The 22,805-nt window shown below is 38.2% G+C and overlaps 1 protein-coding gene across 1 annotated transcript in view; it reads left to right on the forward strand.

Moving 5' to 3' along the window:
- LOC139741743 (SLIT-ROBO Rho GTPase-activating protein 3-like) overlaps window positions 1-22,805 on the forward strand; it is a 112,600-nt gene that overhangs the window by 82,605 nt on the left and 7,190 nt on the right. Inside the window, exons 8-20 of the mRNA XM_071652328.1 lie at window positions 612-716; window positions 6,285-6,467; window positions 7,005-7,089; window positions 7,992-8,022; window positions 8,951-9,047; window positions 9,605-9,665; window positions 10,115-10,192; window positions 12,717-12,851; window positions 13,450-13,475; window positions 14,423-14,435; window positions 15,040-15,322; window positions 16,054-16,118; window positions 17,792-17,966. Coding sequence (XP_071508429.1) covers window positions 612-716; window positions 6,285-6,467; window positions 7,005-7,089; window positions 7,992-8,022; window positions 8,951-9,047; window positions 9,605-9,665; window positions 10,115-10,192; window positions 12,717-12,851; window positions 13,450-13,475; window positions 14,423-14,435; window positions 15,040-15,322; window positions 16,054-16,118; window positions 17,792-17,966 — 1,337 coding nt within the window. The remainder of the gene's footprint in view (window positions 1-611; window positions 717-6,284; window positions 6,468-7,004; window positions 7,090-7,991; window positions 8,023-8,950; window positions 9,048-9,604; window positions 9,666-10,114; window positions 10,193-12,716; window positions 12,852-13,449; window positions 13,476-14,422; window positions 14,436-15,039; window positions 15,323-16,053; window positions 16,119-17,791; window positions 17,967-22,805) is intronic.

Below are 22,805 nucleotides of genomic sequence, written 5' to 3' on the forward strand. Positions count from 1 at the left end.
AGCATCATGTTTTATGATTTTATAGTATCAGAATTATGTATGTTTCCCTTCATTCTCCCAGGGCTGATTTGAAAGCAGATCTCTTGATTCATAGATGAAATGTACCCTCTCAATATTACAAGCATTTCATTCACCATAAGTTCAGTGCAAATGGTGCTCCAGTGTAGTCATCATAGTATTTGCTATCTTTTACTGTTAAATGTGATATTTCTTTAGATATCCTTAAAGAGAGGCTTTTGAATGATGTGAATACTAACTCAGATATCTTTCCCTTACCAGTGCTAATTGCCATCTATATCAGTTTTAAAAGTAATTAGGTAGGCATCTCAAAATGACATTCCATTTATTCAAATGCAACTGAGATCATTGTTTACACTTGTATGATTTGCATCTGACGGGACAGCACATCCATCAGCTTATAGCATTATCTGATGTTGTTCAAATACAGTTGAACAAACACATTCTCAGAAGTCTCGTCAGCTTTATGCAGTGTATGAGTGTGTCCAGCATGTGCCGCCGAGTCCTTGCATTGCATCCACTCCCAATGCACTTTGTGCCTTGTGAGATGAGATGTGAATCAGTCTTCCCACATCTTTTCTCATGGTTTTCAGACGACCACGATGGTGGCCGATATCTACCCGCTCTCCGAGGAACTGAAATCAAAGTCTGACAATCTGAGTGGCCGCATCAAGCACCTAGAGACAGACACGAATGAGGTGAGCAACTTTCCTCTCCTGCGTCAATATTTGAAGAGACGAGAAGAGTTGGGGTGAATGGTGTGAGTGAGTGGCGGACAAATAGATTTGTCTGGGATTGGTTGGCCGTGCTGGGCAAATTCTGGAATAGACAAAATTTTATGCATAATTTTTTTTCCCCACTTCGACTGCTGGGTGATGTACCAAGCTTTGAGTGTGATGTGCAAACATTTGGGACTCTTACTGAGCTCAAACTGGGCAGCCGTCACTCTGAAAGGAATTTCAATTTTTGCACAGTCGATCCATGTGGATCGCTACTTCATCATGAATGCATGAGATAAAGAAATGTTTGCTCGAATGACCAAAGATATCTTTGTATCAAGTCAGTGTAATATCAAACAGACCACGGGTAAGGAGTGAAAGTACTTGATGAAATGTCGCAGATTATACAGCTGCTGTGAAGATAATCTCCAACCATATAAATATAAGGGCTTATTGGGCTCAATTATCCTGTTGATCTTTGGTAACATGAAGGCAAGATTAGCTTTAGTAGAGAACTATTTTTTTTATTTTGAGCAGCCTGAGATGACATCATTGTTTTCCCTCTACCCTAGCCTTTTGACAAGGCCTCTTGGCTGAGGCTTGGAATAAAGACTAACTTCAAGGCAACGAGTAAGTGCAAGACCAAGTTGCGCAGCCCCCTTTTATAATCTGACATGAATTTCTTATTTCACAACTTTATTTCTTCTCGATTTTGCTACCCAAAAGGTAGCAACCAACCAGAGACCACATTACTCACAATGACATCAGTGTGTTATAAATATGCATAAGCATGCAAATACTGTAGCTTGCTCATCGGGACTCTCTAGCGCAGCCTAGAAATCAGCTCATACTATAGTATACCACTATGATTAATTCATGAGAACATGAATCTTTTTCTTTGTATGGCACAATGTGCCTGGTTGATGGTTGATACCATTTGCTGGCTATTGCTAGTCACCTGGAGCAAACCGCAAGGGGTTGGCATCATTTGCCCATTTTCTGGTGCAGACTTGCAGGAGGACAAGTTTACCATGTTAGCACCCACTCTTTGTGATGAATGAAGTAGGATCTTTTACGTGAGTGAGTCATGAATCCGTCACACTTGTGAACTCCATCTACTAAATGTCCTACCTGAGGAACAGAGCAATTTACACTCAATGGGAATCGAACCCGAGTTGGTTGATTGTGATACAGGTTTGCTACTGACTGAACCATACCGCCCTATAACATGAACAATTCATACAATCACGTACATAGTGAAGTGGCAGGGAAAACCTAAGTTTCAAAAGGCCTCATGGCTGCGCCACTTGGTCTCGCGTTCACCCCTTGCACGCGATACTCGTTGCGGCGAGTTAGTCTCATTCCTCAGCCACGAGGCCTTGTCAAAAGGCTACCGCTCCCCCTGTTCCTCTCACCCATGGGGAGCAAGGCATCTTGAAAAGCCATCAGTGAGAATGGAACACCTGCAATGTCGGCGTAGATTATTCCATGAGTAGCTCCAGATGGGAGTCATGCTGAACCACATCCCTCCCCATTTATTAATCACGATACCAGAGGGGTGGTGGTGAGGATCACAGACATGAGAATTGCCTTTGTGCCTCTCATCCAGGGCCTGCCAGAGCCACAGCTAGGGCTTTCACACTTTACTGACTACTTGTATAAAACATGTTTCTAAACACAATTCATGCTAGTCTTAATTTGTATTTTTTCTTGTTTAAATCTAAATGCAAACTTCAATTCTGTTCAAGTGCTTAAGTCTTTATAGTTTGCATTGATAGTTTCATAGTCTGACCTCTAGAAGCGATTGGGGAGGTGGAGTCTGCCTGAACATGTACTCACTTCCTCAGTGGTGTGTACATATAATATACAACATATGCAGCATATCGAGAGTTACACATTTGATTTACAGGAATTGGTACTTGTGACGCAGCTATTGCATGCAATGTTCATCTGCAAATAGTTGTCAGCAAGGCAATTATGCAAGTGTATGCATGCCCAGTAACTCTAAATACTTTTGGAAATGCATTTCAAAAGATGATTAAAACAAGTTTGTTTGTTTGTATGTTTGCTTTTTGTATGATAGTGAAAGCCCCCTACATGCACACATCATGGTTTTGAGTCCTAGGTTGAGAAAGGTTCTACTACAACTAATTACAGAGAGGATGATGTATCCTAGACAAAGAAAAAATGTATTCTTACAATGAGATTCATAGGGAGATCCTCTTGTCTTTAGGGCCTATATTGGATTTCAGATGCAATTGAAAATGAAAACTATGCTTGCACATATACAATATACAATGATATTCATCACTCAAATTTTCAGTTTATTTTCATGACATTCAGCAGGACTATGAATTGAAATAAATGTAATATCATAATGAAAATTAGTATTATTTTTTGTATTATTGTCTCCCTCAAAAGCCATATTCCCTGTCAGAAATCTAGCCTTGTGAGAGTGCACTTCTCCATCTGTGTTATTGATCTTGTAGCTTAGTGTGTATAGACTGGCTGTATGTGCGCTCGTGGAAGCATACATGATATGTTTGGTGTGCCGTCTTTGATACCGCTCACACAGCGTAATGTCTTCCCATATATGTGATGAGAGAGATGGCAGGGTAATCAGTGTTCCTAGACCGTAACGAATTGAACCTTGATTTTGTTTTAACGAGCGGCAAGGAGAGGTTGCCCCTGATTAACGGCAGATAATTATGACTCGAGAGAGCTAGAGCGAAACCTGGCGGCCCATTTTGCAGTTAGAGACTGGATTTTTACTTCATCCGAAGTATGGTCTGTACAGTCATCTGTCTGTGGGGTTCTAGGAATCTATTAGGATCTGGTGCCAACCAATATTTGTACACCATAGGATATCCTTGTTGTCATTAAATTGTGTAGTAGATGAAGAGATCCTTGTTTACTGGAAATATAGATAGGAAAATATCTACAAATAGATGTAACATATAGATATGATGTATATTATGCACATTGAGTAATACATAAATGAGTATTGAATAGAAAGGTAAATGGACAAAGTGTTATACATGTATTTATACAATATTGTCGCTTTTCAGAAGGAAGTTGTTGAGGAATAGATGATTTTACTGTTTCAAAAATACTTAGTATCAAATGGATCACTCAAAAGTTATTTTCCATTTTCTGTATTAGCTGTGACATACATTGTACACCCAATATTATGTATTGTAGAAGGTAGTTTAAACAATAGTATGAAAATTTCAGTGTTTGAAGTAAAGATGTTTGTGTCCATTGTGTCATGCAGTATATTATAAACAGAAATAACTTTGTTCAGTATATTTAAGGTCTGTTGGATGTTTGACCTCAAATTATTGAAGTGATCCCAAGTTTAGCATTACAGTGGACTCCCATTATAACGAAGTCCTCGGGACTGGCAATTTTCTTTCATTATATCGAAATTTCGTTATAACAGAACATATAAACAATAAAAAAAAAAATAGAGTGGATAACGTTTCAGCCTGAATTTGTACTTCATGGTAACCGGAATTTCGTTATAATCTTGTTCGTTATAACGGGAGTGCACTGTATCATTAGGCCTGCTTAGTTAAATTGATTGATCATAAGGATTCTAGTATTCTTTCTCCCTCCCTCTGCACATTCTGTCTGACTGTATATACTTGCAAGCATACCTATGTGTGGGTGTGTGTACAGCCCAGATTGTAATAGAGTTTAGCTTCAATCCAAAACAAATACTGGAGTGCTCTTTTAGCTCATGATAAGCAAAATGGGAATAACGGAACAATTTTCCCAACTTACCAGTGTGAGAAATGTACTTTGTCCTTTGTCATTCTGTTTGCCTGTAGTATGGGGGGGGGGGGTGATTGGCTTTGTTTGTTTGTTTTTTTAGTCACAGCAGCATGTCATATTTGCTTTCGTGTCGCAGGTGACTTTTATCAGAGAAACAAAGATAAAGAAATCTGGATACAATTACTGCCAACCTCATGTGTAGGCACAACTAAGATGCGTTCCTGTTAGTTGATATCCTTCAAATGGTTCCATGACATTTGTTTGTGCAACAATTGCTCTCATGAAATATCTGCATGCTAAGCCAAACATAAATCTTACCCACAAACATAATCCTAGCCCTTATCCCAATCCTCACATCAAACTATAACTGAAACTTTATTACAACCCTAACCCTAAGTCCTTGGAGAAAATAACACTGGAAACATTGTTGCAGGAGCAAATGCAGTGTCAGGCCTTCAAATAGACTGCATGAAACAAAGGAGCTGCATGCTTTTGTAATGAAACGTGACCTGAAATTCTCTGATAAAAGACAGTGAACACTATGTACTGTGCCAGGGTTGTGTTTGAAGAGATTCTGCCACCCAGACTTAAAGTGTGGGAGGTGAAAGAAGGCATACTGGCCAACCTAGATAGGATTCTAGCCTCTTACAAACATTTGCCTTCTGTGTGCAGAAATCAAAGTCAAAATACATTGTGTCCCAGATAGTCTCTGTGCGTGGGCAATTAGCAAAATGATGGAGTATATATGCATGCTTGATTTGTGTCTGCATACTCTCACTGTGTGCTGTCATAACCAATTCCTGGCAAATTGATCAAATCCTTTTTATGACCAAGCCTTGTCTCATGACCAAGCCTTGTCTCATAACCACACACAGATGTATCTGCCTAACTTGCCACAGAGACTGTTCATTATCTTGAATATAAAAATGTTGCCGTACATCATCAATCATAATCAGTTGTAATAAGTGAAACCCTTGACTCTGATATACTTCAAAACCCTATTAATGTATTACATCAAATTCTAATATTCTCATTATTGTCAAGCATTTCTTCTCATGATAGAACCTGTTTGCTCTCTATACTTTGGAAAGATTATTGCAATACTGCCTGATGAATCAAAACTAATTAGTGCAGATTTACATTAGTGGAAATTGTTGGTGTGTAGCTTACCATCATGGGAAACTTAATTGTAAAACCAAAAACATCCGTGGCATGAAACTTTTATGAATTGCTGACCATGCAAAAATCACAAGTATATTACATGTACTAGTAAAACGGATTTGTTGAACACGCACTGCTGGTTGATATAAAACACACAACAAAACTGAATGCGCACTACTAAACATGCATAGGAGTAGTTGACTTCAGAATTATTACTCAGCCTGACTTGAGCTGTAACATGCACAAGTGTATACATACAGTACTCGTATGTATGAATTGGATTAATTCCATTACTTGGAAGGTGTAACTGCTTATTCCTCTTGAGTGTACCTTAAACATACTGGAAATAACAAACTGTGCACTTTTATACATCGTGAACCTTGCCTATCGATCTGCAACAGTGAAGAAAAAAAGCACTCTATTGCGTATCTTACTTTTGCAGATCTGTGCTCTTTGTGAAATTTTTGAAAGTTTCATGCACAAGGAAAATTTCTGGTTTTACCATAGTCGTACAGCTTGTACAGTTTAGTGACTTTAATGTGTAAAAATTTTAGATTGAGATCAGTTCAGCGTATCCCCTACCTGACCCACTATTCCGTTGATGTGTAGATCATGAAGACGCTACAAGACATGCAGAAGATGTGGGCAGACGACACTACAAACCTGGCTGATGAGGAGGTGCAGGCACAGTTCCGCATCCTGAAGGCGCACGACTCCAACGCAGAACTGTCGAGGGTGCCCTCCATGAAGCGACCTCGCAGCAACCAGGAGAAGGAGCTCTACTTTCTCGGTGTAAGTCTCACGCGTCAACGCTTCCTGCTGAACAGCACTGGAACTTTCTTTTCTGTTTGAAATTGTGCGGCCTTAATGCCAGTGAATGCAGTTTGTGATATGCATGTTTTTGTTTTCTAGATGCATTATTATGTGTGACGTCAGTGACGCTTGATTGGGAAAGTACAGTAGATTAAAGATCATTGGATGTCAGCTCTTGAATAGACAATTAAGCCTGTATGTCTTTAAAAGTGTGAAGATTCTTGTTAAACTTCCTAACTTCTTACTCTCTTTGATGAAATAGATGATTCTCTTATGCATTTTTGTTTGTTGTTCTTCAGCTGTATTGCAAAATCGTGTCAATGCACTTGAAAAATAAAACCTTCAGGTTTTATTACACTCGATATCATGGGCAGTAGAGTGTGCATGAATGTAATCTACAAACAGATAAACAATCCAGGGAAAACTGAAGAAATTGTCCAAGCAGCATGCAAGATGTAGGTTAACCAACCCAGACTTAGGTCATCATATTTTCTTTCTTTTCTTCCTCCATATCAGAAATTCAAAGAGAACCTTGAGAAAGGGAATGCATTGGCACGTATGCAGTCCAGACAGGAGCTGATGAAGGCAGCATTGGGATCAGGTAAGATAGACGTAGAGTCTCTTTCCTCTGACGGCAGAAACTTGATGGTAGGGTTTTACTGTCAATGTTTATTGCAATTCTGTGCCCTTCATGTCAACTGTGTCCATTTTGTGCGAAGATAGCATCACATGTGTGGAATTTGAACTCCAGACAGTATAGGGAGTTGGAAGTGTGAAATGCAGGGCAGTGGAATAGTTTGGTTTGCTGTAGAGTTCCTTAAGAGTCGTTGAGATAAAGCTTTCATGTTCAGATACTTAATGACCATGAGTAAGGTATTTCAGGAAGTCTTTGCATGGTACCGTTGCCAGTTTGTGGCAACGAGCAGAATGCCCTTCAGGCGTTCCAAAGCTTGTTGAATTTTCAAAAAATCCTGATTAAAAAAAAGACACACACAAATTTGGCAAAGTTCGTACGAATACATATGAATTTATATGAAAACTAGAAGCTTAATTGCAGATTAACAAAGTAACACAGGTGTATTCAAGTTGCCACATTTGAGATGTTATGTCTTCTAAAAACTAGCTACAATTTGTATCTTAGCTTTATGAAGTCACCTGAGTGTTTCTCTCCATTTGATGAATTGACAAAAGAGTTCATCTGTGGAGAAGTGTGATGGTGGGTATTAGGTCTGGATTTTATTCCAGGGATTTCACTCCCATTGTCGTGGTGAATTCCCACCGTCTAGATTCCAAAGATGTGTATTAGTGTTAAAATTGCTTATAAAAACAAGACAATTTCATGAAAGGTAGAAGTTTATATGATGAAAGTAAAATGACAATCTTAAATTTTAAAGTGGGTTGTTACAGGGATGATACTTGGCCATTTTAGAGGATGGTGCTGATATAACATTTTTGGCTGCGATTACTCATTGAATTGTCTGATTTTGTTAATTTTTTTTTCAGCCCATGAATCCAGTGGCACCTCTGGCTCAAGGTATGTATTTGCTGCTGACCTTTTGTCATGTAACATGTTTGCACAGGGTGTTAAAATTCACAAAGAAACTCTTCTCTCTCACAAGGTTATTAAAAAGATGAACAGATACAAAAACCAAGGAGAAAAGTGGAGTATGATGACACTACTAAACACAATCTCTTATCTTATGTCAATACATCTGCATTTGTCAGTTGTATCTACTATATTAGGAATAGAATATATGTCAAGATATTTTGCAAGGTTTTCCCTGACAGTCTTGCATAGTTTAATTAAACTGTTATGAAAGAAGTAAAAATAAAACTTTTTTTTTCTGCATGAAAATTGTCACAAAGGTGGGATGCCATGTTCCATCTCAAGTGTCAAGAAGCTGACATGCAAAGAACATAATATAGTTAGATTACAAAAGGAGGTGAGGTATATAAAAGAGGATGTATGTTTCCACAAATAATACTATATTCCAAATTGATTGGAATGAAAGTGCTGGGGGGGGGGGTCGGGGTGGAGTTCGATATCCTGTGGAATGTTTGCCTTCAGCTGTCAGATGGCTTTGAGACACAGCTCTCTGTGGCATATAGGAGTTATTAGGCAGCATCTGTCTTTATGACATTACTTCACAGAGTGTTGAGGATTTAAAATTAAATTATTCTAGCAGTGACTGATGAAGTAGATTCAATAACTTTGAATCATTTTGTCAGAATGTAGTGTTTACCAAAAATGTTCCTCTTTGCATAGAAAGAATCATCAGAGTTAAACTATTCACTAGTTTGTCTTTTGATCCAAAGTATACCAAGTACCAGTAATGAAAATTTTGAGCTCAACTGATGATGTGTTGTACTGGTATATGGATGTGTTTCTGTGGATGTGTAGATTGTTGTTTGAAGAGGACCTGTTACAGATAGCTTTTATGTCACTGATATTCTATCCACAGACCCCTGAATCACGTTCCTAAGAAGGAGAAGCTGAGGGAGAGACCAGGCTCTGTGTACATGCCTCTCTTTGGGGGAGATCTGCAGCAGTACCTGGATGTGAGTACAGATAGAACATCACATGAAATACAATGTTATATGAAGGGAAAGAAGGATGTCAGTGTTAATAGCAATTATGATGTAATGCTCCTCTCATCCTTGTGATGGAAGTATTCAATCTTGCATCCCTGGAATGTTTGCACCATCTCCTTGACAAAAGACTACAATTTTTTTTTCTGTAGTGGGCTAGTGAATCATACTGAGCCTTGAGAACTGTTTGTGGCATAATGTCACAAGTTCTTTGGTAAATGCGTGCTAAGAAAAGCCTGTCAGGAGTTGCAGCACACATTACTTGCATGGTAGTAGGGAAGAGTAGCCCTTTCTGTGACTTCATCTAGCAAAGACTTTATAAGCTTTATGTGGTATATTTGCTGTATATTTCATCACATGTGACTGTAGAATGTCCATGTATTAGAGCCCTGTGTAAACAGATGGGAGCTGGGTGCCTTTTTAATGTTCTTAACTGACAAATGGTGTTATATAAATGCTGGTCATAATCATTGTCGTCATCATCATCAATAGTAACGCTGTTGTTCCTCTGTTTCCTTATATTGCAGTCTGGCAACTTTCAAATCCCACCTATCGTTGCAAGCTGCATAGAGTTTATCACAGTATATGGTGAGTATACATGTTGGAATTTGTGCGATATCTGTGTATGATAACTTTGGGCTTCAGTCTGACCACTCAAAAAGTTGTGGACAAATTTGAATATAATTTTCAGGAAAAGTTGATAAAGATTCAAGGAACAGATGATAAAGACTCAAGGAACAGATGATTAAATTTTAGTAGTGATCTGGATCAACTACGGAATTCAAGCTGTGTGTATTTGAGGAGGTGCTAGGGACACAGCAAGAAATTAACAGAGACACTGTACTAGAAAGGATTCTTTATCATTGTGAAATTTAGCTATTTTTAGCATATATACATATATATGGTTGGAAATGAGCTTTGCTGAGATCTGCTCTTCAAGTGCTTTTCTACTTCTTGTTTTTGTAAGAGACAGTGATATAAAATGACTTGATTGGATGATGTTTTACCTGCTGATGATTTGTTTGTTTGTTCTCTAGGCCTCCATCACCATGGCATCTTCCGACTACCAGGCTCTCATCTGGAGATCAATGACATGAAGGAGCAGTTTGAGAGGGGTAGGTCTTACCTCATAGCTGATTACTAGCTAAAGACACAATAGATCTGTTTGATGTCATTTCTCTGCATAGAAGTGAACGGCCACGCCAAGTCCAGGAAAATCTCACTGACACAAACCCACGCACACACATACTGTCACATACACTGACATAAAAAGGAAATCACAGAATTTCCTTCCATTTCAAAACGGTTTGAATGAAGATGTCATATCTCTGATAATATCTTCTTTTATGAAGAAAAAAAAACAAGCAGATATGCTGTGAAAGCTGTTTATGTATGGACAAACTTTGTAACGGTCATTAATTTTAACAGTGTTATTCTTCTTCCAAGAGCATAGGTAAAAAATGTTTAAGTACAGATTTGCCTAATTGTGCATGTCCTCATGGTAGAGACTGCAGTCTTCTTCGGAATCTTCTTCTTCGACAAAGTACAGGCCACAATATGGTGTATCAGTGTACCACATTAGATTTGCACACAACATACTGTACTCATCATCACACTGCTATGTATGTGTCCATGCAAACTTATCGAATAACTTGAACACATTACACTTACCTTTATGCTTAGTTCCTGTCCAAGCATTTCATACAGAATAGTCAACATTTTTCTTTGAAAGAATCTTGTGCTGTCTAAATTTCTTAGTGGTTTAAAGACAACAGAAGTTGTATTAAATGTACATTCCTTCCCTTGCGTAGAACCTTCATCCTGAATCATTATCTTGAACATTCTATTAGTTTTTACACATGCACTCCTCAGTTATTGATACATGTATGTTACATGTATGATCCTGGAGGTTAATGTTATTATACACTTCACCCTATGGAGAGAGGAACACATCATCTTTATTTATTTGGGGGGGGGGGGGTGATTAAATAACAGCTACCATGTTTTAACCTTCCTTGAGCATATATATTCAGTATCTGCCTCCACCCCCCCCCCCCCAAAAAAAAAAAAACCAACAACAACAACAACCTACTATCAGTATACTGCACATATAAAGTCTCTGCAGAAAATGTGCATTGAGTTGATTATAGTGTAAGCTCTCAGATTGTGCAGTTTCATATCTTATTAAAAAAACAACAACAACAATGAACACTCATAGTTTGCAGAATATTCATGGCATGATGCAGTGTGTACATTTCATCTTATGCCTCCTGACAACTGCCAGAGCATGTAATGTGGATGATACTATAGCCACACAAATTGATGTGTGATTGATCATGAGCCTGTTTTCTGTGCCACTTGATGGGACTAATGAGTGGGAGAGTGAAACCAACACCCATTCTACGAAATCTTTTGGTTTCCTTTTCGTAAGGCAGCAGACAATCCTGGACAATGCCAAAGTGTTTTTTTTTTTAAAGTGTATTTTGTCACAGAAGCGTAGCGAACTTGCAACTGTAGGACGCTAGAAAGTTGAACAGGAAATCTGATAAGTGGCCAGTAGTTAGTGTAGATAGTGTTTCATGATGAAAAGGATTAGGGTTGTTTTTATGTCTCCTTCATGAAGTGGCGCTGGATGCATAATGTTGTGGGTTGTCCATCTGTGCATCCGTAATCAGTTTGTGGAGGACGTAACTTGAGAACAGTTTCAGGTAGTCAAACGAAACTTGGCTTATGTATGTAAGAATGAAAGAAGTTGTACCCATTGAAATGGGCGTATATGCTCAAGGTCAAAAGTCAAGGTCAGATGCTAAAATTTCACTGTGTTCCTCATATCTCTACAATGCTTGAATTCATTTTAATGAAACTTAGTGTATACATGTACAGACGTGGATTCTTCATGGAAAGTTTTGGGACATAAGGTCAAATGTCACATAAAAATGCTAAAATTTCACTTCTTTCCTCCATATCTTGAAAATGGCTTAAAGTATCTTCATGAAACTTTGTGCTTCTATGTGTATTGCCTGACATTGATTCTCTTTGGAAGTTCTTGGGTCAGAGATCAAAGGTCAAGGGTCAGTGGTCAAGTTGAAATGGTGAAAATCTTATGCTGAAATTGCACAGTTTTCTCCATACCTTTAATAGAAATCATTGAATGTACTTTATACACTTGCATTTGTAGGAGGTATACAATTTGTAAATGCATTGTCACACAGGGATTATGCAGGGAAAATTTTAGACTGTGAGGTCAAAAGTGAAAATACTAAAATTTCACTTGTTTTCCATATTTTGAAAATGGCTCAAAGTATTGTCTTGAAAATCGGTGTATGATTACCGAATAATGATTATCTGGCCATCATGTGAAATTGTTGTCTCACATTGGCAATATTTACTGTTGACCTCTTGTGAGAATAATGTGATATGGCGGAGGCATACCAGTTGCCATAGTGACATTTCTATTTATTTATTTTTTGTTCTTTCTTTCCAGAGGTGGTCTCACTGACAATATTAAAGGAAGTTGATATTTCACAAACTAATGTGTCTTTACATGAGGGTGTAATTAGTGCTGTGGGCTGCAGTTTGCTGGGAGTGAGATAATTATCTTTGTTTGTTTTTCTATGTCGTTGTGTGTGCTATATCCAGGCAAAGACCCAATCTATGGCCTGGGTGAGGAAGGAGATGTAAATGTGGTGGCCAGTGTGCTCAAGGCCTACTTCAGAGAGCTTCCTGAACCACTCTTCCCTAAGGACAAGTTTGACAAGTTCATGGATTGCATCAGTAAGAATTACTAGTCGTGACACACATCAAAAGTAAACACATGACATACATGTGTGTCAACTACTTTAGAGATATGCAGAAAGAATGTTGTAATGTCAAGACAATTCTAAGGGTATAATATCTTTGTGGTAGAATAGAGAATTTACACAGATTCACCATTATATCAACCATTAGTTTTAGAATAAATAGTGGTGTTGGGTGTTGAAACTTCACTTCTCTCCCGTTTTATGTACCTATTGGTGAAGTTTGTGATTGTAAAAGTCATGGCTCCATCAACAAGGCAAGCACCGGACGTGTAGTGGAGGAAACAATCAAACAAACACCTTTCTGTAACATTCTCTCTTAGATTTGTGTCGGTTTTACCATTAGTGTACGCTTAGTGTCGTTGGACATGAAAGAACATATAGTACTCCTTTCTGCATTAAGCAAGGTCTCTCTTCCATGTTATTTTAATAGGAAATACACATGGTAGAGTGTTTTTACAGTTCACTGTAACAATAGTGTGTGTTCTAAGCATTTGTTGGCAGCAGCCGTAAATCATCATGAGTATGTTGTTCCAGTGTGTCCATGGAGATTGTCTGTGATTCCATTATGACAGATCTACCACCAGGCAGGGAGAGGATGGTCCCAACTTTTATTAGGACAACTTTGTTTTATTATATCTCAGCCATTTTAAAACCAATTTTCATCAAAGTAAACTTTTAATTCTAGAATGAGTATGCTCTTTGATATTTCATATAAGTGCTTCTAATTATGTCACAAAGCATTAAAACCTGAATCCCTATCTCAACCAAAACTAATCCCTTTAATCATACAGTGCACTCCCATTATAACAGACATGGTTCTAATGAAATTCTCGTTACAATGAAGTAAAAATTGAGTTCCCAAAAGTATCATCTTTATATCTTTATATACTTTACTGTTGGGCTGTAGCAAAATTTCGATATAACGAAAGAAAACTGCTCGTGCCGAGGACATACAGCTGTAGCTATAATGGGAGTGACCTGTGCATGCAAGCCATGTGACATCATCTACACTCTGGGACTTAAGTGGGGGACATGTATTCTTAACAAGTCTTGCTGCTAGGGATTGTGATTTATATGGAATGAATTCTATTGTACAAAGTAGAATAGACTATTCTCTCTGATAGTAGAAATCCACATTGTCAAATAATTACGAAGGATTCACAGAAGAGAGAAGTAATATGTATTATAAAATGGGTTCAAGAATGTAGCCAATAGGAAGCGCTGAAATGAGTCACGTGTGCTTTGGTTATTCTAGTCCCATCGCACTGCGTGTTAAATCCTATTGCCGATCGTCTGCGCGCGGCGGCTCCTTTGAATTGCATGCATACAGTACGCGCTGTCAATCCTGTAAACAACTTCTAGTTCGGGCTGCGGGCCGGCTGGCCTTTCTTCCCTTGTGCATAACATGTGTGGCGAACGTATACTCTTATACGTACACTTTGTACAGTACAGTAGACCAAGCGTTGTGGGACCAGATGCGTACATGGAGTCACTTTGAAGGGCAAATCCAGCGATTTAACAGGTTAATTCTCACGCCGTCTTCAGAGTATGTTGTCTAGTAGGCCTATATGAGGAGTCTATATCAAGTCTTTAAGGTAAAGGGTGCATATTCTATGTAACATAAGTAAGTTTTCATGCGGGAACTTAAGTGTCCGGAAACCCAACCCCCCATCATACTTATACTGTATGTGCGGGATTTCCGAGCGTGACGTGTGTAAATGTTTGGGACGAACATCTTCGGACGTCTTGACCCACAAAGGTACGAGAAAAACGCTGAAAAATGCTGTTAGTTTTCGAATTTTCGACCCATTTTATAAAACAAATGATGCACAGTATTATTTCGTGGCGTTAGTGGAGGCGTAGCTCACTCTCGGGTATTTACAATGTAGTGCAACATGCACTCGGCTTCGCCTCAAGCATGTTTCACAATTGTAAATACCCTCGAGTGCGCTATACGCCTCCACTAACGCACTCTATCCTGTGCATCATTTGTATAAGATAACAGGACAGCTCACATTGAGAGTACGCTAAGCCTTTATTGTAAAATTGTGGTTTATTGCTTTGTTTTGATTAGTCAGACAAGTGTATCTGTAGGCAACCAGAAGCAAGAAAATATTACATGTAGTGCTGCTGACCAATAAAAGTAGCAGGGCAAGAGTTAGCATTAGTGCCAGAGCTATGTATTGCTAGTGTGAGAAGAGTCCCTGAATTTCCTGCTTCTTGTTTTGCCAGACTGTCTCAGTACAGTGATGAACACATGATGGACACACACAACCTTGCCCTCTGCTTTGGGCCCACCCTCATCAGACCACCAGATGGCTACGACGAGGTTGCCTACCAGGGTAACATCAATGACCTCGTGGAGACCATGATCCTCTTCCAGAATGAGATCTTCCCTTCAGAGCCGGGTCCACTCTTCCAGATGGAGAACAATGCAGACCTGAGGTATGTTTGCTGAGCATTTCCAAGGCATGCATACTGACTGCAGTCAAGGCACATTACTGATGATTGCTCAGTAGCCTCAATCAGATGAGTGTGTTGGATAGGGAATGATTCAACTGTAAAAATGTATTGTTTGCTTATTAGGCTACTGAAGCTTTAAGTTTCTAGAATAAAGAAGATTGATACATGAGTATTACTAGTAAAAGTACAAGTGCATATGAATGCCCAAATGCATATTGAAATTTGGTTAACCCATTATATACCCCCACAATCAAAAGTCACATATTGAGTGTATATTTGCAGCTTTCAGCAGTTATTGCTATGTGGAACAACTCAATAGTGATAGTGATACATTTGGATGCTGTGATTTGTCAATCTGAAGGCAGCCTTGACTCAGTTTTTTGTCGTTCTTTTATTCATAGCCTTGTTTTTTTAAACAGATTGAGGTTGTTTTTAAATTTCTAGAGTATGTATTTCTGGAGTACTTGCAAAAAACTTTCAACAGTAGTGATCATGGTTTGTTACTAATATAAAGACTTATGACTGTAGTGATCATAGTGACACTGCAGCATATTCTGCTAATGCTTATTTTACAACTACTGATATTACTGCTGCTGACGTAATGAAATCACATATTGTAATGTGTGAGTAACAGTTTTCATTGACGTTCATCTCACAGTAGGGTACTTATTAGTCTTAATGTCCAGTCATTTTGTTCCCCATTTTGATCATAGTCCAACAGGCAGCCTGGAAACAATACCAGAATCAGTGATTGATGAGACAGACAGCACCAATGATAGTAAGTTCCATCCCACTCCAAAGTCTGCTTTTATTGTCTTCTGAATGGTCATGCAAATGGTTACTTCAGTATGATTCAAATGTTGTGGAAAACTAAGGATGTAATTTTCTGTATGCATGACGTCGCTGGGGTGATAAGACCTCGTATCTACAAAATGTCAAATGTTCAGGAGAGTAAAAAAACATGGCGGCCAAAGCACTATAGTGAATGGGATAGCCTTTCCTTTGACATGCCGTGGTGGCTTCATTTTTTAAGTAAGACAGTTGGGATTTGGACAGGACATCACTTAACCAATTATTTGACTATTAATCTAAGAAAGTCATTTTCATCAAAATTGCAGATACAAGGTCTTATCACCCCAGCGACGATAAATATCTTTTACAGTCAACCTTGCTTATCCTTAAATATCCAAACCTCATTAGAAATGCTATTTGCAGACTGCAGCTTCTCACTGTTCATAACGCCCCAATATTATACCAAGCATTGGAGGGTGAGGAGAAGACATTAGAAGGGTAAAATGCTGGGAGTGAATAACACAAGCACACAGGACTGTGCTGTCAAATGTTTAGCTTTACAAAAGTACTTGGCGGTTAAAATACAACTAAGTGCTAAAACAATAGAGTGGAAAACTTGTTCATTCTCTTTTCATTCTTCTATTGTGGCACTTCACTTTTGTGAAAACAATGCTACTTGCAAAATATTAGTTTCATCTGTGGACATAGAGAAAGTTGCACTGCAAAATTTTCTTTAAGTGTTTGCTTGCCAATTGCAATTTTAGTCAGTCAGTTTATGATTCGGATGTTGCAATCACACATAACTATCATGTTAATATTACAAATAAAATGAAAGCAAATTATAGATATATTCAATAGGATAGCGTAAAGAGTGAAAGGCTGCATCCTGTTGAGGGTTCATGTAGATGAGTGACTAAATCGTCATGTCCCTCCAGGATGTTTATAGAAATAATATTGATTGAAACAAAAAGCTGCAGGATTTTTGGCAACCTGACAGCAGGTTCAATTGAGTGTATGTGTGCAGGATTCTAACACATTCTCTCTGATTCTTGTAATCCTAACAGATTTTAAGTACTGGTATGTACCAGAATAATGGTTTAAAAATAATTTAGTGGTATATGAAATGATTTTAGTAACATCTGGTTGTATAGAAGATGAGATAATTCAAACTGATAATAACAGTAGCAAAGGAGTTTGTGTATTAATGAGTGAAATATGATCTGTAAAAAAGCAGCTGTGTTACTAACTGTAGACTGATGCCAGGAAATGTGGATACACTGTACGTTGTTCAGTGCTTTCTATTAGGGAGCTTTTATAGATTTTTGCGACTTGGACGAACAGAGGAAAAACCTGTTTTGGGCATGCTCAAATTTTCTAGTGAAAATCGACCTGGCATCATCCAAGTTTGAACGGTCGGTTATGTTCGCGTCCACTCACAGATCCGGGGGGCGGGGGAGGGGGGGGGGCATTTTACTTTGTGTAGGCTGTGTCCTTGTGTAACCTGACGCTACTTTGTAACGCAACTCAGGAAGAGAAGAGAACAGCCAACACAATCATTTTGTTCAACATCAGCATTGCAAATCTAAAGCTCTCTAATAATGAGTTGTGTCTGTGAATATTTCTGGTCAGTCATTAACCTTTACTCCCATCACTCCATAGATCCAATCATAGCTACAGCTAAGGAGGATTACCTTGGCAAGTCTCCAGATGAGCTCACCTTCTCCAAGGGTGACACCCTGAAGCTCTACCAGAGAGTGGATGAAACATGGTGGAAGGGTTCCCATGGAGACCAACAAGGCTTGGTCCAGCAGAACTACATCAGCTTACCAGATGTGTAAGTGCACCCCTTCTTTAAACCGCATGATACTGTATGCATGGCAATGCATTCATAGGATGGAAGACTAGATACCATCAGTGAGTATAGGCAGTAGTCGATCTTCCCTTTCCAGGATGCTGTTTCAAAAAGATTTTATGAAGATAGGCATTCACAGCTACTGCAATAATCATGACGAGAAGCGAGGGATTTCTAGCCAACTGGGAACGTAATATTCTTCTTTATTAGTGTGGTGAACACAGTAACTATAGCCTTTAGTGGGTTCCATTTCTCATGTTAAACTAGACCCACTAGTCATTGATGATTATGTAAACTGTTTGAAGGAAGGACAATACCAACTTCACTACAGTGCTGATATTAAGGATATTATAGCTAAAGTTACAGTCATGATTAAGTGGGGGCAGGGTGCTACATAAGTACTTGCCCGATTGCCCGGGGCAAGTGTTTTTGAACAATAAGAACAAATGCTTGCCTGAACTGGACAAGCAAAAAGTTTTGAATCCACCTGTTTTTCACTTGATACCCCCTCATAACAAACCCACAAAGTTAACCATACAAAGCCCAAAGTTAATGGCTGTGTAGTGATGCAACGCACTTTACATTTTATTTCAGCAGCTTTCTAACACTTACATGTAGAAGCTCTAATGCAATGCAATGCAATGGCAACACTTGATCGGACAGAGTTTGTTACTACAATGCGTTTAAGCGTGCGAATCAATGTGTGCTGTTTATTCCAATGATTTTGTTTTATTAAGCCCTTGACTATATGATTTTCTTATATTTTGGACTGTCTTTTCGGGCAAGTGTTTTGCAGCAAATTTGAAAATCTGCTTGCCCAATCGGACAAGTGGTAAAATAAATTTATGTAGCACCCTGGTAGGGGATGGGTTGAATGTGCCTGCAGGGATCTTAGGATGGCTTTAGTGTGCCTAGGATACAACAAATGCAGCTTCATTTCATCGTACCGGCTTTCTCAAGGCTCTCGCAAGAAAGTCTCTTAATGGAAGTTTCTATGGCCTTTGCTTTATACAGAGTCACATATACTGTATTGACAAAGCTGATTTACTTTAGGAGCCTAGAAAAAAAGAGAAAGAGTGGCAATCTGATGTGATACATTTCCAGTGTTTTTCAAAGGCTATTGATAAGGAGTAGAGTGATTTTGTGGAGTACTAATAATTGGGAAAGTAAAAGCCATCTGAATGGAGACTGACAGAATTTGGAGAGTATCTAAATGTCTCACCAAAGATTAGATCAAGAAGGAATGTTTAACACACATAGACTTGACAACAAGAAATTATCAGTTCAGGACATACAGTCTTAACACATATTCCAGATAGACAGGACCATTCTTACCAAAATATCCTTAGCCCAATATAAAACATTTTGGATTGAAATGATAAATAGAAGATCAATGAATAAACATTTACCAAAATATGGCTGAAAGTGACATGCTGCATGTTTCTGTATGAAAAAAAAAATCTGATAGCATTATTATTAAATACCAAATATTCACCTTGCTCAATTCCTGGTATGTACAATATATGTAGGACATTTACGTCTGTGAAGTCAAGATACTCCTAACCTCCGTTTGACATCATGCTTAAGAGTCTTGTTTCAAACAGCCAGCTCTCAAAAGCATTTCTATCCATACTAATAATGAAACATAGGCATCAAAAATGGCAGATTGGCGTGTGCCGGCATTTGTGATATCCTTTCAGTAATTAGATATGCATGCCATACTCTCACTCCACTTTCTGAAAGTGTCACTGATCTGAACTGATATTTCACTGGGAAAAAACCAAATACCAAAAGCTGTCCTGAGACAAAATTAAGTGTGATTATGAATGCTCTGAAGACTGAAACTTAGTGTCACAAAGTAGTGTCATTAGCAGTGAATGAAATATGCCAAAATTGAACAAACTTAAGAGACAACTGTGACATCATCAATATTCCATAACTCATATTTATCGGATAAATGCTCTTTGTAGTCCTGTCAGTAGGTCAGTTGGGGGGGGGGGGGGGTCTTTGATTTCATGCACCCTTGTGTGGAATTCACTTTCATTTCCTCATATTTTCATAATCTTGATTGAAGTAGCAGAGTTTTTATCATGTGCTGTACACACCAACATGGAGGAAATGATGTCAGTAGTTTGCACACTCTTAGCTGAAGCACCTTTCAAAAACACAGGGCATCAAAAGCATCAACTGTCATTCATTGTAATTGCAAATGTTGTGTAAGGGTAGTCATCTTTCATGTCAAACCTGTTCTGTACTTGGAATGTTACTGTCATCATTTCATGTGATCAGCTGAAAAGATGCATGATGGATATTTATTGTACATGCATTGCATACGTGCCATTTATGAATGCATGGATGTTACATTAACTTAGCCTAACCAACCATCCTTGCCCTTCTCCCAAAATCATGCATGAACCCACACCCAACCAAAAATCAGATCATGGCAAGGGCTGGGAGAAAGACAGTATCTTTTCATTTTGGTCACATGGTATTCAAAAGAATCTGTTTATATCCAAGTGGTCAAATAACACTGGAGGTTGATATGTATTGTGTCATACATCATGGATGCAACAATCTTGGGTGTGCCAACAGGGTTGTATCACAAGAATCTTGTCAATTGAATTGCACAGAATGTTGAATGTTTATACTTATTATTATTATTATTTATTTATTATTATTATTATTTTTTTTTAAAGGACAAGTTCACCTTCATAAACATAAGGATTGAGAGAATGTAGCAATATTAGTAGAACACATCATTGAAAGTTTGAGGAAAATCAGACAATCCGTTCAAAAGTTATGAATTTTTGAAGTTTTTGTGCAGTACCCGCTGGATGAGAAGACTACTGCAGTGTATGAATAACTTAGATGTCACATGCGTACAACAATATAAGGAAAATATAAAGAGAATTTCACAAAATTCCATCTTTTGACAAAAGTACACATTCCCCTGACTCGTTACCGACAAATGTTATGGGTAATATTATTCCCCCTGCCTTTAGAAAGAGGCAAGTCAAGTGCTGTTTTATCATGCGAAAAAAGTGAAAATATGTTGAATTTCTTTTACATTTTCTTTATATTGTTGTACGCATATGACTCACAAGCTGTAGTAGTCTCCTCATCCAGCGGCTCCAACACAAAAATTAAAAAAATTCATAACTTTTGCATCGATTGTCCAATTTTCCTCAAACTTTCACTGATGTGTTCTACTAATATTGTTGCATTTTCTCAATCCTTATGTTTATGAAGGTGAACTTGTCCTTTAAGAGAAGTGGTTGGAAGTTAGAGAAAAAAATTAACAGCATGTTTCAATGTGAGCAAAAGAAAATTCTGAATGTGTTTCATGGGAAACATACAGTCATACACATAATGATTTCCAATAATCTTTTCTGGGTAATGTTAGCAAGATCATCAAATGCTACATGCTGTTCACATTGTCCATTCAGTGCTGGTATGCAGGACATTATCCATTTTCTTTTGAACAGCCATTTGATCAAAGTGCCAAAATATTGAAGATTGCAAGCATCTATTCACACACCAGATACAACTGCAGTGTGATGTAGGGTTTCTTGCACATTACTGGTAGTCCAGAAAGTTGGCTGCCTATCTAGGTCCAGATCATTATTAATGCTGGTTGATTGCTTTTGGCCAATCTTCTCCCCGACAGAGTCCAAATATGAAAACATTTTGTAAAGGTGACAGGTGAGGTAGAAAAAGACATTTGCTCGTTCACACTTCTCATTCTACTCATTCATTTTGGATCACTTCAAACTAATAGTGAAAAATGCATGCCTGTAATCACTGCAAGGCCATGGTTGATTCACCATTATTACTAAGCAATGTTTAAGAAGTGGAGTGTGTGTGTGTGTGTGTGTGCGCATCAGTCAATGAGTGTACATGTGTGAGTGGCGTTGCTGGGAATGGCACATACGCTTAGTAGTCTGTACAGCTTTTGGTGATGTGTGGGTTGGGGTTAATAGCTCATTTGTAATACATATGAGTACCGTAGACTTACCTGTGCATAGTGATGTATCGGTTGCAAAAAGATAAACTTTCCCCCACTCATTTACAAATGACACAAGAGAGTTATAATGGTTGCAGAAATAATTGACCTTAAAGGTGCCTATCAAAAGATCTTGTCTAGAAACACAGGAGTAATAGATGAAATTATGTTACCAGTCAAGTAATGGACTTTAACAATGATCACAACCATGGTGGTATACCAAAGAAATATACTCAAATTTGAAACTTGGTTTCATTCAAGGGCAATATTTTTATTTTTATTTTGAAGAGAGATTTTGTGAAATGCAGCCAGTACGTAAAAGTAACTGATACCAATGCAAGAACTGATTTTTTTTTCTGATTTTTTTTTTTCAAAATTAGTAGCGACGGTAAAGGTTTCTCCAGCATTTTCTATTTCTGTTGTTGGAAATATGTCATTTCATAAAGTCATTTTTGCATATCAAGTGCACTTTTTAACGTAACGTAACGTTAGGTATCCATTTGTTACACAAGTTTGCAATACCCAATTGGGTTGTGTTGGAAAAATTAATCATCTAAAATGTATCATCCAGATGAGAAACTACCATTCCATATCCTTTTAGCTTTCATTGGCACAAAAAAAATAAGGTATAAGTTGGCAGATATAATAACATTAGGAAAGAATTAGACCATTATAGGCTATTCATGAGATTAGGTGTTGGATCAGCCCCTTTCAGTTTTGTAGTTTTTGGTAGCTGTTGCTAGGTCGGTAGCTTCCATGGCTGTCCATTGTGAAAGAAGTGTCCATAAAGTTGATACTGTGTCCACCGTTGTAACTGT

The sequence above is a fragment of the Diadema antillarum genome, unplaced genomic scaffold (genome assembly GCF_040938485.1).
Source record: "Diadema antillarum isolate AM-2024a unplaced genomic scaffold, OU_Dant_1.0 seq00000950_RagTag, whole genome shotgun sequence".
Taxonomy (NCBI): Eukaryota; Metazoa; Echinodermata; class Echinoidea; order Diadematoida; family Diadematidae; genus Diadema; species Diadema antillarum.